Source organism: Carettochelys insculpta, chromosome 1, assembly GCF_033958435.1.
Source record: "Carettochelys insculpta isolate YL-2023 chromosome 1, ASM3395843v1, whole genome shotgun sequence".
Lineage (NCBI taxonomy): Eukaryota > Metazoa > Chordata > Testudines > Carettochelyidae > Carettochelys > Carettochelys insculpta.
In genome coordinates, this window is record NC_134137.1 from 121,372,015 (window position 1) to 121,389,930 (window position 17,916).

Below are 17,916 nucleotides of genomic sequence, written 5' to 3' on the forward strand. Positions count from 1 at the left end.
ACTACAATGGTATTGTCTAACGGCAGATCAAAATAAGGGCTCTGCAGACAGGGAATAGAGCCTATTTTGAAATAAGTCATAGCGCATCCAATGGCTCTATTTCAAAATAGGCTCTCTGTGTATTGACATTCTACCTGAAAATAGTTGACCACTATTTCGAAATGCAGTTTGCATGTAGCTGCACTATTTCAGAAAAATCTACCCCAGTATAGCTTATTCCGGAATAACACTACTGCATAGACATAGCCTGAGAAAGGAAGGGTGTGGTGTAATTACTGAGCCATAACCACACACTCACTTACATAGTTCCCTCCAGTATGATTGACATTTAGAGTCACATCTGACTACTTCTAAGTAACTGTATGTATGCAAACTCCATAACTCTAGATTGCTGGGGCACAGAAAAGTGTGTAACCCTCATTGAGATTACGCCAATACTAGTGTTCTGGCAAGCTACTGCCCTCAGAATTCACCCATCCATGCATTTAAAAAGCATTTATGCATGAATTTTTCAACTTTCATTTATTAGCTCTGACTATGTTTACTACTGTATAAAACAGGAAGCAGCCTCAAGTTATTTAAATAATGTTGGCACTTAGTGTGGAAATAGACTGACTTAGAATAGATCAGTTCCTGTCTAGCACTCCAAATGTCGCCTCACACATAATGCACTAGCTGTTTGAGATGATGGCTTGATCTCACCATGGTGCCAGCTTTAAAATAACAGTCGCTGCTTGGGGTAGCTTATTGCGGAAAGGCCTAACGGAAGCAGCGTAGTTTTAATTAGGGTTATGAATAAAAGGATGCTTGCCTGGAATGTGAGGAAAAGAAAAGAGTGTCCAGCATAAAGGACGGTGTTGAAGGAAGATTGGATACTAAACAGGGAAAGGATGCGAAAGGAACACTGACATTTGGTAAAAGGCTGGTGAAGAGCAGTCAACAGAAGGAAAGGAGACAGGAAATAAATGTCAGGGTGGGAGAGCCTGGTGGGAAAGGATGAGGAACTTGAATTTAATTCAACCTGCAGAATGGGCAAAATGGTGGAGCTTTCAGGGATTCTGGAAGAAAGGAAGGACTGGGCTGAGGTGGCAGGGAAGAAAAATCTTACTATGCATGTGCATTTCTCCTCCAGTTCCATATTCTAGACCGCATACCTTGGATTGGAAAGGACTTCTTTCACAGTACTTCAGAGCTGCACTATCAGACACCCTATGCTATCTGGTTTAATCTCAGTTCAAGTGTTTTGGGTTTTTTTTTTTTCAGTTGGTTATGAAACACACAAGATTAAAAACAAGCCTAAGATGCAGTTTGACATCAACAAAAAGGAAAAAGCAATTTGATGTAGGGCAGTAGTTTTCCACTTTTCTTCATTTGTAGATCCCTACAAATTTTCCAACAGAAGTGCAGACCCCTTTGGAAATTCAACCCATGGGCCAGCAACCCCCATTACAGAAGGCTTACACTGAAAACTGACTGAACAGACAAACTATAAGGCGACACGTGCTTGGCGCGGCACTTGACACCGCATGAGAAAGGGCACTAACTGGGGGCTTCTCAAGTAACCACAACACTTCCAGGATTTGAGCTGCAGGTGTGGGGGCACTCACAAACTTTTGATTCATCAGAAGAACAGAGAATGCCAGTTCTGCAATCTGAAACTATTTTCACTGTCACCTTTCACAGACCCCTTAGAAACAGTCTGTGGACCCCACCCCTTTCTTCCAGTCAGCAGACTACTGATACACAGCATACTCTGAAGAAACAGAAGATTCTGACACATTTAAAGGGACGCTCACATTTACTGAAAGTGAAACCCTGAAATTGCTTTAGTTTATTAGCAGTTTTTAGTGGATACAGACAACAGGCAAAATGCTTGCAAATATGGCTAGGACCGATGCACACATTAAACTTGCTAAGTCCCATTCAGCATCACCCTTATTTTGGACTGATTCAGCTCTAATCGAATTCAGGAAAACGTACTTTATCTGACCCTGAGAAAAGTGAGTATGCAGAATTGATTTGCTGTGCACTGTATGCCTGCATGACTCATAGTGGCAATTTACTTGAGAGAATAAAGAGCGTTTGCATCAATACACCCTACAGTACTAGCCATTTGCATCCCACGTTCCCAAGAACTGCAGTTTGACGTTGGTTTTTAGACTAATATCTATGTTCTATCAAGTGGAAAACTAGAAAGATCATATTTCCTGTGTTAGCAAACCATTCATAACAAAACAACATGTAAAGGATTTTTTTAATTAAAAATTTTGGTAGCTCCCTCTCTTTACAGCTATCCATATGCAGAGAAGGCAACAGAAGCATGTGGTCCTGGAGTGTCGTTAATTTACTGATGACATTCAGCTCCAAATCTTCTTTTTAATCTAACCCAGATTTTATAGTCATGCTATTTGTCCCAGTGTCTGACAAAGCTAGGAATTTGTGTGAAAGCAAATTAATCATGACACAACCTATAAAGGAGGAAATTATGTTTGTTGGTAAAATGAATCACAGAACACTAGAACTGGAAGGGACCTAAGGAAGTCATCAAGTCCAAGTCGCCTGCCCTCATGGCAGGACTAACCATCATCTATTTCTTCCCTTTTAGATATTTATCCAACTTGTTCTTAAATATCTCCAGTGAGTGAGATTCTACCACCACCCGAGGTAATTTATTCCAGTAATTAACCACCCTGACTGTTAGGAAATTTTTCCTAATCTCCAATCTAAACCTCCCTTGCTGCGGTTTAAGCCCATTGCTTCTTGTCCTATCCTCAGAGGCCAAGGAGAATAATTTTTCTCCCTCCCTCTGGTAACATTCTTTTATAGGCACTTGAAAACTGCTATTGCGTCACCTCTCAACCTTCTCTTTACCAAATTAAACAAACCCAATTCTTTTAATCTTCTCACTCAGGTTATATTTTCTATATCTTTAATCATTTTAGTTGCTCTTCTCCGGAGCCTTTCCATTTTCTCCACATCTTTCCTAATCAGTGCAGAGCAGAGCTGAAAAAATGACTTCCTGTGCTTTCCTTGCACCACTCCTGATGATGCATCACAGAATCACATTTGCTTTTTTTTGCAACACTGGCACACTGCTGACTCATACTCAGCTTTTGGTCCACTATGATCCCTAGGCAGTTTTTTGCAGTACTCCTTTCTAGGGAGACCCTTCCTATTTTGTGCGTGTGAAACTGATTGTTTCTCCCTAACTTTGCATTTGCCCTTAGCGAACTTCACCCCCTTTGCCTCTGACCATTTCTCCAGTTTGTCCAGATCTTTTTGGATTCTGACACCACCCTCCAAAGCACTTGTAATCTTTCCCATCTTGGTGTCACCTCAGACTTTATAGTCACACTCTCTGTACTGTTATTGAAAGCATTTATGAAGATATTGAACAAAACTGACCCTAAAACTGACCCCCCATGGAACTCTACTTGTTGGTTCACAGCCAGGCTAGAAGAGACTATTAACAGCTATTCTCTGTGAATGGTTATCCAGTCAGTTACGTACCCCCGGCCCCCGACAGTAGCCCAATCTAGGTTGCATTTTACCTAGTTAACAGATGAGAAGGTTGTGTGATACTGTATCAAATGTTTTACTAAAGTCTAGGTATATCTAGTCCACAGTTTCCCCTTTATCCACCAGACTTGTTACCTCATCAAAGATAGCTGTCAGGTTTGTCTGACATAATTTGATCCTGACAAATCCATGCTGTTATCTATCACCTTATTATCTTCCAGATGTTTGCAGATGTTTAATTATTTGCTCCATTATCTTTCCTGTCACTGGAGTTAAGCTGGCTCGTTGGTAATTTCCTGGGTTGTCCTTGTTTCCCTTTTTATAGATAAGGACATGCCCTTTTCCAGTCTTCTAGAATCTCTCCCGACTTCCATGACTTTTCAAAGATGATAGCTAGTGGGTTGGATACCTCCTCCATCAGCTTCTTGAGTATTCTATGATGAATTTCATCAGGCCCTAGTGACTTGAAGACATCTAACTTTTTAAAGTAATTTTTAATGTCTTCTTTCCCTATTTTAACTTCTTGACCTACCCCATTTCCACTAGCATTCACCATGTTAGACAGCTTCTCTCCATCAGCCTTCTTGGTGAAATGTGAAACAAATAAATCATTATGTACCTCTGCCATTTCCACATTTTCTGTTATTGTTTCTCCCTCATTTGGATGAATAGGAAATAATGCTATGTGTTTTAATTTTACTTAAAAGCACTAGAATTCCATGTGTCACCATTATTTGGTTAGCTGCTCTGCTGTGCCTTCTCTGGGTCTCTCAGTACACCTCCACAGGTACCTTCACACAGGTGACAAGTCTCAGACTGCCACCTCTCTTAAAATAGAATGGTGCAATTCTGCCATGCAGACCAGGGCCTGTGTGGCAACTGTGATTACCTTAGACAGGTCAGACTTAGTCTCTGTCTCTCCAGGTTTGACTGGGGAGCTGTGACCCCAGTACAGAGGCCATGCAACTGTTTCAGAACAATGTATCATTCATCCTTATCAGCAGGACCAATACAGGGCACAAGAGAACAAGATTTTTAAAAAAGAACATTCTAGGTGCAGGGATATCTATCGGCAACTTGCGTTTCCTACCCCACCCCCACAATGGCAGCCAAGTAGCTCACCTTCTTTAGATACCCTCCACGGAGGTGAGCAAACTTTTTACCTGGGCCCCACTTTTCATCCCTGCAATTAGCAGCGTTCCCCAACTTGTCTAACGTAATCCAAACCAATGGAAATTTCAGTAACTAACCAACCGACTGACCGACCCAGACAGACAGACAGACAGATTAAAAACCCTTTTGGTGCGTGTAAAATAATAAGTATGTAGAATGTAAAAACTTTATTACTTGGTATATAAATGTGAACACACACACACACACACACACACACACACACACACACACACACACACACAAACAGTAATATAGTTCAACATTTTTAATGAACTGGATGAGCCTGAGACCTAGCAGCCGACTGTGCTGTGTCCCCCTTATAAAATGTCATGCCTCCCCTTGAGGGGCCTGCTCCCCACTTTGTGTGCCCCTGACTTAGTGTACGTCTACTCTCCAGCAGCACTGTTACGGTGCTACAGTTGTGCTGCTGTAGCACTACTGTGCAGATGCTTCCCATCTTGATAGAAGGGTTTATAATCTACCTGTCCAACAGGTGGGAGCTAAGTGGATGATAGAATTTTTCCATTGACCAAGCTGCCTCCATACCATGGATTGGGCTGACCTGACTTTGATAGTCATGGTGCAAAATTTTTCACCACTTGGGCAACACAGTTAGCTTGATCTAATTATTAAATGGACATCAGTCCTTAGTTTCCTAAGTCGGATGGAATCCAGCCCCAATAGCACACAGATAACCACAGAGCACGTAGAGCATTCATAAATTGATATGGCGCTGCTTCCACATCTTCCTGCTTGTAAATGCTTCATTTACCAACCATATTTGCATAGATCCGTGAGTCAGTCACTGGAAGACTGTTATTACTATACACAAAAAGCTGCCATGATGGCTAAGGCCACATAAGTCAAGTCAGTCAGCATGGCTATCTATAAGCATCCTTCATGAGCTACAACTCAGCTGTACAAATTCGCTGTTGGGAAATAACAAAAGGAGCACAAGAAGAAACTTGCCATTTTGAGGTTTCTTTTTTTAAAAAATAACTTAAGAGAGATGGCACCATCAATGCTAACACTTGAAGGAGCAATATAGGAACACTGAGTAAATATAAATATTTAAATAAATAATTAAAGATGCAGGTTGGGATTTTCAAAGCAGCCTAAGGGAGCTGGAAACCTAGCTCCCATACAGCTCCAATGAGACTTAAATGTCTTCTTCCATAGGAACATTTGAAGTCAGAAGTATTACTTTTGAATGTCTCTGTTAGTGTGGGCAAAGTGAGGCTCAGGGTTTTCTACAATAGAAACAACTGCCCCCCTCCTCTTTTAAGACAGATGGACAAAACTCCAGATTCCAGCATGTAACACTGAACTGTTTGATCAAGGACCAAACGGGAGCATCACATACTAACTCCTATAGCCTCTGTTTCCTGCAGCAAAACAGGAGGTGTTGGCACATGGGATTTTTCTAAGTGGCTCTGCGTGCAGCTAGCCACCTGTGCATGCCAAGCTGTGGGGAAGAGGCACAGTCTCAAAGACAGGTGCAAACCACCTTTTTTTTCCAGAATTGAATGGAATGTGCTGATGCCTGGTTGCACACAGCAGACAGCACCGGCATTCTGTGCCATACAATGGATTTGTGTGTGCCCCACAATAGGTAGTATATATTACTGTAGGGAGCTGGCCATGCCACTTTATGCATTGTGGGAACGAGCCTGCAGTATGCACTCAGGCTAGAGGCATAGCTGAACAGGCTGCTGCCTCACACTGTCTACACAGGATGAACCCCTGGCTTGAGTGTCACCCCGTGTTTCACTCTAGGATCACAAGACCAACTCTCTGAGGGCTGGGGTCAGGAGGGAGCAGGCTGCCAGCTGAAAAGTCCCTCAACATTTCCTTCAGGGCCCCTGGCAAGTCCACAATGGGGTGATGAATAACTCCCCAAAGCAGTATAGGAGGGTAAGCTAGAGTTCTTATACATTTATAGCGAATCGGGACACACACAGCCCAGCACAGTGCCTGCACCTGTTTTCCTAATTCACTAATGCTTCTCCTTCTAGTCTCTGGGACAGAGATCTATAAGGTGCCACAGGACCCTTCGTTGCTGTGGGACTGTGAGGTGGTAGTTGCCAGAGCCTCCACGGAATACTGATAAACCACAACAGCTTAGTGGCTAAGGGCTACACGAAAGCACTCAGTGCTTCAGGGAAGACGTTACACATCATCTTTGCTTCCTTCAGAAAACCCAGATGCTTTACGGGCTTTATTTGCTTTCCCTAAAGTTTCAGTGTTCAGACTTTAGCAATTCTAATGATCCATCTTACTGATGTTTTCTTTCAGTGAAATGCACCTACCCAGCTTCATGCTCATGCTACTTTACAGCAGACAAAGGTGCCAGCTGCTTTCAGGCCTGGCAAGACCAGCGGCCATGGCAGTGGCCGTGTTCACAAAGGCAGAAGACATGTATAACAAGGGCATGATACGAGGTGGGTGACAGACTGATCTCGGCTTCCTTGTGCCAATGGGTATGTCTCATTTGTGTCAAAGGGGGAGTTAGATCTCTGGCCAACCCTAATTTTCAGTCTGCTGGCACAGAGCTGTATTATTTGTCTTTCCACTCTTGGGGGCACAAAAAGTTTGCTCACATCACAGGCTTTTTGAAAATTTGGCCCACTGGATGCCGCCTTCGTTCTCCTGATAAACAGCAAATCTGGATTGTTCTGGTCTAGCTAAACCAGGGGTGAACAACTGCTGGCGTGGGAGCCAAGAGTGTCATGCGAGCCGATTTTCATCGGCATGGGAGGCTGGGGTTCAGGCCCGCCTCTTCTCCCGCAGACAGCCAGGAGCTTGCTCAAAGCTGTGCCGCCTGTGGATTAACAAAAGACCAGCCAATGCTACCAACCACCATCTAAAGAGTAAAACTCTGCAGCTTTATTTGTTTATTAATGAAGCTGTTTTAATGTCACTAATAGTTCTACTTAAAAACTATCACTGGCACTCAGACTGTACATAGAGGTCAAAAGGTCAAATTTTGGCATGCCGCCTCAGAAAGGTTGCTGACCCTGATCTAGAATATAACAGTATTTATAGATTAGTTCCAACCAATTACCTCAGGACACTTTCTATTTTCTACATATTATTGTGAAAAAAAATAAACTACAAACGATCCTGTTAAACACCACTGGTGTTAAACTAAATCCATGAAAATCAGGAAGTGAAGAAGAGTTAATTGAGAAAACCTAGAGTGTCAACCTGATCTCACACTGTCTGGCTATTGAAGAATACTGTATGGCATGTGAAGGGATAAGACAAAATAATGAGCTCTAAAGAAAAGCTTAAATAAAAATAAAAATGTGAGAGAAAAGCCTCAAAATGTGATTTGCTGAAAAATGTAAACATTTTAGGTTCCCTTTCGCATATGAGAGATTTATCTTATTCGCTCACTAAAAGTACAATCTCAGCCTTGCCTTAAACACTTCCATGTCCTATTCAAAACAACACCAGGAGCCTTGACAGATCTATAATCGTGGTTCCATTGTTCTACTTCATTGAGTCTCTACTTTTCATTCATGAACTATTTTATAAGAGGAAGGTTCCACCCTCTCTTCCCTCTCCATTGTCCCTCCTCTGGCATTTTCCATCTACACAGATCATGGGAAGAGATTTCTTTGTTAAACAATTACTGTTTTCTCTCCTTATATGGCTGTGCATTAGAATCAAGTTGTGCCGGCATGAGCAAGGAGTCATCTGGTGGAAAAGTCACATAGCAGCAATCTGCAGGGGCTTTGTATATGCAGCTAAAACAATAATTTAAAAAGGTACTGCATTAAAATATACAGGCTGTTTTGCAGTGCCGTGTTTCCAGTGTAATCATGTCTCCTTTCTTTCTGCGCTTGCTTCCTTTCCCTCCTCTAATGACATGTACAGCCCTCATAAACCCTACCAAAGGGATTTTCATTGTTTTTAACTGCATGCTCTATAAATGCTTATCTTCTCTACCTCTCCTTCTAAACTCAAAACTTACCCACCCATTCATAATAGCAAACAATACACTGGGACACTTCCCAGGCCAGCCACAACAGGAAAGGCCTGTTCAGATCAGCTACAGAGCAAACAGCAGAGGATTGGGAAGGATTGTCAGTAGGATAAGAGTTGCCCTGGATTCCTATTTATAGGTTTTATTTCTCAGGGCCAGTGCATTTAAATATTGGAATATGGGTCATGGGAGCTGTGATCTGTTACCAAAGACTCAGTGGGCAGTAACTCGAGACTTCTCAACGCTAAGTTAATACATACTATTTATTGAATAATGCCTTGTGAAACAAGTTTACAAAATGTTTCGGAAACCAATATAAAATATTGACAGCATCCAAAAAACACCAAAACCGAAAAAAAACAGCGATCATCTTAAATCTCAGGTTACATGGAGATTCAAAGAGGGATTTAAAACTTGTCTCTGAGGATTCATGTTAAAAAGCATTAGAAAGGAAATTCCACACAACTGTTGGCATGTAAGGTGCTGTCACTTACAGTAACATACGTGCAGCCTCACAGCAGGACAAGACATCAGAGAAAGTAGAAAGCCAGTAACCAATTTCTCATTACTAACACCATCTAGTGCTTAGGGAATTCAATGAAAAATACATTGTTATAATGGTTAAGGTTGATTTCACTGACAAACGTCATTTTAAACAGGTTGTGGCAAAGTATGGACCGCCCCACAAATTCAGCTTTGTCAGTCAGTTTGTGCATCGCTGCCTCACCATGTTTGCACCCGAACATTTGGGGGGAAAATCTGGGCAATTATCCCACAGTCCCTTAACAGAGGCTTGATGGCCAGAAGGCCTGCACTCAGAAATGCAATTACAGCATCTGGGGCAGCCTATTACCAAGGGCACTGGGAAAGACAAGGAGCAACTGATATGGTTGTTCAGGCATGAGTTACAGGTCCTGTGTATGTTGCAAAGAACAGTGTTAACAGCATGTCTACAGCATGCTAGTAGCCATGAGCTAGCCCTAGGCACCTAGCAAAGGCAAAGCACCCAGCTGGCATGGTTACTAACATTTAGAGACAGTCGCGTTATGTCCCAGTAATTGACTGAATGCTAAACAGGGCCCTTTAAATCAAATTAGGTTAATTAATACCGAATCCATGATTATAGTTTCGAGTTACAAAAGGAAAAAATGCAAAAATGGGGAAGAACGACAATGGTGAGTGGTAGAGAATGAACTGAGGAAAGCAGGTTGCGTGCTGGACTGAGAAGTGAGAAAAGCAGCGAGAGAGTGAAGAGAAACACATTGAACCAGATAAATATATTCTGCAAAATACACCTCCAAGCCAGCTAATTTTGTTAAGAGCTTTTCCTCCTGGGTAAAAGGACTTGTTATGGAGCCAGCCCTTTTAAAATCCATCCTATCACATATTTGTACTCCTTCCAGAAAAACAAGCTTCCTTCTGCATTTGAGAGATTTAAAGAAGCACGAGGAGCTCACTCTCCTTTCCCCATGTCAATAAACTGACAAGCAGTATGCACAGAATTAATCATTTATGTGTGCTATTAACCCAAAAGCATTGGGTTCAGCAAAGTTATTTTAAAAAATCCAGGCTGAAGTGCAAGCAGGGATTTGGCATTTCCTCCATTGTCTGTGTTTGTCCTAATAGAACAAAACAAAAAAGCAGTCTGGAAATTTACAGCACTATCTCCAGATCTGAAGAAGTGTGTCTGCTCCATGAAAGCTCATCACCTAATACGTTATTTTGTTAGTCTTTAATGTGCTACAGGACTGCTGCTTTGTTTGTCAGAAAACAGATTAACATGGCTACCTCACTGGTTATAACAAAACAAGATCTCTGATGTTATCACTAAGAAGTTCTTATAGCACCAACAGCATAAATGGATCAGGCCCCAACGATTTGAAAGACTGCTTCTCCTTGAGTGACACTGCAGCAGTTGCAATGAATCAGGAGAGCTATTCAAGCTAGTAGTCCCCCGGTTTAAAACATGGGGAGTCTAGGGACCTGGATGTAAAATTTCCAGCGTCAGTCAGAGCTAACGCACCAAACACAGAAATGTAGCTAGAGCTACCCAAAAAGCCAGGACAGGCTACCTGCACAAGAGCTCAGCTAGGGTTTCAGATAGGATCATACTTGGTGCAGCTACCCCAACACACAGTAGCTACACTTTTATTTTTATCACACTAGCTTTGGTTGAGCTATTGCACGTATATCTACTGGAACTGGAAAGTATGCCTTCAGAGCCAGGATATACACATTCAGTCAGATTTTGGAACTCACTCCACTGCCTTGCTCTTGGGTCTGACAGAACTCAAAACTTATTAGCCTCAGAGCATATAATACAAATCTAAACTCTTCTGGGTTTTTCAGGGAGGAGTTTGTGAGATAACTGGAATAGCTGTTGGTGAGTTTGCTGTTATAATTGCCGGTGGACTTTCATCATTATATAAGACAAATGATGTTCCATCACTATGCAGATTATGATGTGAACGTACTTGTACAATCCTATTAAAGTATCAGGACATTTATGGTATGTTTTGCTGTGTTTCTAATATTAAACTTCATCTTCAGTTGGGACGACTGTTTAAATTTTAAAGTAATATAGAAAAAAGCCTAAACTATAGCTGGGCCTTTTCATGAAAAACATAATGAAAACTATGAATTGCTGATCAGATCTCAAATAAAGAATTAGGTGATTTAAAGTTGAGAGCTCAGAAATATCCAGATTTAATATGTAATTTGGTTCTTTAATGTTAAAATGCTGTATTGTCAATTGTTTACACTTGACATACCTTCATAACATAGATTTTTACTAATTTTAAAAAGTGCAAATCACTGTCAAGTTACGGTTATTATTCTGTGGTTATATTTCAGATCTTACCGTGTTGCAAGCTTATGGCAAATGACACCAGTGTCTGTTATGACTTCACTCAGTCTCAGCTCTAGATGTACCTTTCCCTGAAATACAGAATAATATAATGCCACATTAAAATTACAGCATTATATGGCCAGGCACAACATTCCAGCTTAAAAACAAAGCAAATATATCAGTCGCCACATCACAAAAATAGTTTAATTATTAATTAACTAAATAGCTAGACAGTCTCAGCAGCATTTCTACTAGTCAAGTGAGATCAGCTGGCTAGCTTCCTAAGCGAATTTCAGTCCATAAAAACCTGTTCTCTGATTAGACTGGCTACCTTGAGACTAAAAAGGTAAAATGATTTAAAGATGAAAGCAGAGCCTGCACTTCACCAGTCAAGAGTAATATCACATTAATGCATGATAATTGAGTATGCCTAACCCTTGTTTTCAAATTAAGAATCTGAAGATACTACAATTTATAATCTATTCTAAATTGCAAGCAAAAAAGAGGAACTAGGCAGGGCAATTAAGGAAAAATACAAAGGTCAACCACATTACTAGCTTTTAAATCATCTTTCACCACGAAGTTTTCCAGTCATTACAGTCACAATGTTAGTTATACTGTAACTCAGGCCAAAAGTGTACTTTCCCAGAATATATAATCATATAAGCAAGCACTCATCTTAGTAACCTTTACTATGTGTTTAAACATCAGCCTATGTTTTTATTGAAGAAAATTCAGTGGCAGTCTTTACTATGTGTTCAATAAAGTGGAAAAAGCTGGATGATTTGGCAGTCTGGCTGACAGCACATAGCTGTCCAGTCATCAATTTGAATTCAACGTGGCCAAAACTGAGCACTTTCTCTTTCACATACAAAAACCTTCCTTTCACTCCAGTCTTCATTATCCTCTCTCTTAGTTCCTTAGGCCTCTAAATTAGGAGTCATCTTAAACTCACACCTGCCTCTCGATTCACACACGCAGGTTGTATCTATATTTTGTTGCTTCATCATTCATGATACTTCCAAGATTCAACCTTTCTCTCTGTTCACACCACTAAAAATTGTGCTCAGGACTTAATCTTCCATTTTGAAAACTGCAGCCTCCTCCTCTTAAACCCCAATGCCTGTCAACATGTTCCTCCTTCCAGAAGCTCTTGCTGCTGCTAAAATCTTCATGCATTATCCTTCTGATACTCACTCTACTTCTTGCTTCCTCACCATCTAGCTCCTCAAACTCCACAAATAGAAGCTTCATCTCTTTGTCTTTAAAGCTTTTCACACATTACCCTCACTCTACCTACCTGAACTATTGTTTTACTGTGATGTGGATCCCACCTTCACTTTGTCAGGTAACCAAACTTCAACATCCACATCCTCTAATCAGTTTCTCCCTCAAAGTACAGACGTATCTCCCAACTGCAAGCTAACCCATATTAGCAAGAAAATATTCCTCCAAAAATCTGCAAAGCCACTACTTAACCACGTTTAAAATCCTTCTTTAAAATTCAGTTGTGCCACAATGCCTATAAAACACACAAATTAAAATAGCTATACAAGTAATGATGGAAACCTTTGCTTTTTGTGCCATTGTTTTCTTGTTTTACTACTGCCTTGTTCTTTTGGCCATGTCACCATTTGTTTAATCTATGTTGGGGGGGCACCCCCACCCTCAAGAACAGATCCGACCCATGGCTTGCTGGATCTGACCCCTGATGCTCAGATATTCCCTGTCCAGTATCCAGCCTACGGCAGGGTGGGAAACATGGATCCCTGAAGCCTCACTCTCCAGGCCAGGCAGGCCAGGACTGGATCTGGCCTACGGGCTCTGCCAGGAGGCAGGAAGCGGCTTAGCGTAGGGCTGCAGCCGTTCCCCCAGCTGAGAGAAACTGCAATGCTGCCTGGAGGCTCTATCCCATTCCTCTGATTGGGAATCCCCAGCCAGTTGGAGAGATGGAGGGCAGTGCCTGGGACCTGGGGTGGGGCAGCAATAAACAGCAATTAGTTATCTCTAAAGGAATTATAAATACTGGAGAACATGCCCCTTTAACAGAGAAAATATCTCGTTATGGTTAATAAATATTTTACAGGAACATAGAATGGAAGGTGCATTTACTCTGATGGGCTGAAAGGTCAAAAAGTTTGAATTTGACAAATACTATGGCAGCTTCCCATTATGGAAATGCTTAACTTTATGTAATTGACCCAAAGGTAATGGCAATTTATATTTTTTCTCACTTCTAAATTCTACTAAACAAACTACCGTCTCTTTAAGAAGGAAAGACTCCAAACCTTGTCCTGCCTCTTCCTCGTTTTTCTTTTCTAAAGTCAGATATTTGAAGAGTGCAAGCACCTCAGAGGGCACATCATCACTTACACCAGCAGTGCTGTGATTATTCCCAGAATGCCTCATTATTTCCAGTTACCAAGCTCAGTCATGGGTGTACCTCCATATGAAGCTGTGCTAATATGCTTGGATATTTAGTTCACAGAGAATACAGCTCCTGTGTAAACAGTGTGCTTTGGCCCATATCAGTTTGCCTAAGGGTATAAACACAAGAATCTATCTGACTTAATTTACTCAAGAGCACTGCCATTTAGTCGGCCTGCAGAGTACTGGAATAATGCCTCTCCCAAAGAGAAGACAGCAATGCGTATTGCAAATGTATGTTATAATCTGCCCATTTAATAGTTAAAAAGGATGTAAATCACCATTTAAAAATGGGTTTAAGATACTCAAGAATCAGAAAGTTGCCTGACAATTTATAGACAGAGGAAGGACTATTAAAGTATCGAGCGGCCCAGTCACAAGATGCACAAAGACAGCACCTACAGTAATACAAACCCGAGAGAAAGCAAGGAAAAGAAAGAGGCATTTATGCTCTTTTTATAGAATGGGAATTAAGGCACTGAGAAATTAACTGTCCTGCTCAAGTTGACACAGAATATTTGTGGCAGAGCCAGGAACCAAATTCAGATATTCCATGTCGCCGTCCAGTAATGTAGCCACAAGTCCACTCTTCCTCTCAAGACCTATTCAGTGAATAATGATGCATGAAAATGCACAGGCTTTGACAGTTCTGAAGTTGACTGTATTAGTCACTCGATACATTTGTACAGAAAATATTCCAGTCCACTCTGTTCCTGAAAATCAGTACATTCACTAATATGTCCATTCCCAACACTTAGAAATACTGGTCTGCTGAACAGGTAGAATTGTATGTGTGTTCTTTTCACTACTGGTCAGCACTTCCTTTGTCACAAACTATGGACTCCTTCAAAATGCCATGAGACCAACTGGGTCTCACGTCTTCAGTCAAAAAATGCCAAAAGATTGAGCTTCTTGTCAGCAAGCAGCAACAATAATAACAGGCCCCAAACAGAAAATAGTAATATTTAGAGTTGTAGAGGTAAAAAATAGTGGTATTGCTAAAAGAATATAAAATATTACATTGCGTAAACATGCTTTGTAAACAGTCATTACGTAATTTAAAGATCAAATTCTGCTCTTGTTTACACGTTACATATGATGGATAACATAATAGAAGTTATGTGCACTTATTGAAAGGCAGAATTTTAATTTACAATTTTGGATCTAAAACACATTGGTTTCTCTTCTGAGGAAAAGCCTAAATTCCATAAGCTTGTAAAGCTAAAAATAGAACAAGGCACTGTTTTTAAATGACGCAGGCAAAGCCTTTCACTGGCAATTTTAATTCAGTTGGGAACGTAACAGATACTTACTACAGACTGAGAAGTATCAAAAGAGATGTAAAGCGACCAAAATTATATAAATGCTATTTATGCATCTTATGTGTCCAGCAGTTATAAATCTGTGGTTTAATTTAAACACTGTGTATAAAAAGGGAGGAACACACACACACACACACACACACACACACACACACACAGAGAGAGAGAGAGAGAGAGAGAGAGATTATCCTATAAATGATTTTGTACTGCAAAGCTGAGCCCTACCAATTTGGGCTCCTCCTACCAGCTGAAATGAAATGGTGAGACCGCATAATAAACATCCTGAGAACCAGCATGCATTCTTTCAGAGTTATTTGTCATAGGGACAATTACCAGTGGACTTTTCTTGGTATGATTACATGCTGTACAGAATTTGGCTCCTAACGTACAATAGTTAAGCACAGATTATGAAATGACTAAGCTACCTCAAACATGGGCATACCTTTTGCTTTTACCAACCGTGATTGTTAAAGTAAGAGTTAAAATGCATTGATGAACTAGAAACATTTCTGGGCCATACCTTGGCTCTTCTGAACAAATGAAAGCTAAAACTGTACGTCTAACTGACAACCGAGAGAAGCACCTGTCTAAAGCAAGCCATGGTCTAGTGCAAGCATGTCAAACATGCAACCTGTGGGCTACATGCAGCCCAATCCATTTTTTTTTTGCGGCCCACGACCACATGTTTATGAAGTATCTAAGTGCGACCCCAGGCTGCCTGAACTTCATTAGCAGAGCCTTGGTTGCTGAGGATGACTCCATGAGGCCCAGACTGGTGCCTATAAAAGTTTCTGGGGGCCAAGCTGTGTGCTCTGGTTCAGCCATCCATCTGCCGGCCATGACCCCACTGCCACTGCCGTTTGGGCTGCTGCCACTCGCCCTCTGCCCTGGGCTAGCTGCAGCCTCACTCCCCAGGTTGCTGCTGCCCATCCAACCCGAGCAGGACCCACTCCCCATCAAGGGTCCAGCAGACAGGAGCCCAGGGCACTGAAGGCAGCAGGGGAGACTGCCCGGCTGGCACTAGGAGGGTGGGAGCTGGGCTCTGGGGGAAGGAGGAGGAACAGGCCCCGTGGAACAACTCCTCACCCCCAGCCCCCACCACACCCCTGCCCAGCACTGCTCCATGCTCCAGCCTCCATCTGTTTCACATTGCTAGATTCCCACTCCCGGGCACTTGGCTTGGACGGGTGATAGCAGTAGAGAGGGGCTGGGCTGGGCTGGGCTGGGCAGTGTGTCACCAGTGCAGGGTTTCACAGGCAGTCAGCCTGGTCCGCTTTGCCCCACGCCAGCCACAGCAGGTGCTGGGCAAGGGCTGGTAAGTGTGGAGTCCCTCTGTCCATCAAGTGACCAGGGGCCCCACACTCACCTCTCAGGCTGGCCTCTGTCCACTTGGCTGCTGCACTCCATGGCCTTTGGCAGTGGGCACTGCACCCAGACTCTCCCACAGGGCAGTATGGGGCAGGGGGACAGTACAGAGTCCTGCTGAAGGGATGGGAGGGGGCGGTACCAAGCCCTAGAGAAGGACAGTAGTACTGAGCCCTGGGTAGGGGGGCAGAACAGAGCCCTGCTGGGGTGGGGGATAGGAGGGGACAGTTCCAAGTCCCGGGGCGGGAGTAGGGGTGGACCATAGAGCCGTACTGAGGGGATGGGACGGAAGCAGAACCTTATTAAGCTCCTGTTTGGGGTCAAGACAGAGCTGTCGGAAAATAACTTGTTGCAGTGAGTTTGGAATTCAGCGTAAGGCTTGCCATACTACTTTGAGGTCCCTTGGCTTTCTTGTTCAAGGGTTTTGGAAACCACAAGAAGAAATCATTATTTTCATTGAAAGGAAAGAACAGGACACAGACTTAATAATGATAAGTGGGTACAAGATTATTCATTTTTACTTGACACTACCAAACATCTGAGTGACCTGAACCTGAACTTAAAACTTCCAGGGAAGTTCCAGGTTGTGACTACTATGCATGACAGTATATAAGCTTTTATGACCAAACTTTGTCTTTGGGAAATACAGTTAATAAAAGAAGATTTAACTCATTTCATTACATGCCAAGACCATAAAAGCTAACACCCCCATTTGCATTTTGCAAATTGTTCATTAAATATTGTACTGCTGCAACTTGAATTCAAGGAATGATTCCAGGATTTCAAATCACGTGAAGATAAGTTCTTCTTGTTTACAGCACTGTCTTCTTACGATTTTCAAAATGAAGGAAATATGCAAATGGAACTCACCGAAATTCAGTATGACTCTTCCTTAAAAAAGCAAATATTATGAAGTTGACATCCTTGATTTTTACAGATATGTCCCCAGGCAATTTGTTGAAGTACGTAAATTTGTGTCAAAAATATTGTCAATGTTTGGTAACACATACCTATGCAAACAGCTGTTTTCACTTATAAAAGCCAACAAAACACCCAAAAGGTCAGGGTTAACTGATGAATATTTAGCAGTGGAAATTAGAGTAGTATCAGCTCAAAATGGCAAACTAAATATTGGAAAACTGGTACCCCAAAAGCAGCATCAGCTCTCTGGAAAGGATACTTGGGACTGAAATACTTCCAGTTTTCATTTGAAATTTTCATGTTATTATATTTTATTTTTACGCTACTGTTGTATTTGCGTCTCAATGCAA

General features: G+C 41.9%; 1 protein-coding gene across 2 annotated transcripts in view; it reads right to left on the bottom strand.

The window, feature by feature from the left end:
- Positions 1–17,916, bottom strand: part of RASA3 (RAS p21 protein activator 3) — a 205,485-nt gene that overhangs the window by 55,801 nt on the left and 131,768 nt on the right. For both annotated transcript variants that reach the window (XM_074990917.1, XM_074990928.1), the window contains exon 5: positions 11,544–11,620. In XM_074990917.1, coding sequence (XP_074847018.1) covers positions 11,544–11,620 — 77 coding nt within the window. The remainder of the gene's footprint in view (positions 1–11,543; positions 11,621–17,916) is intronic.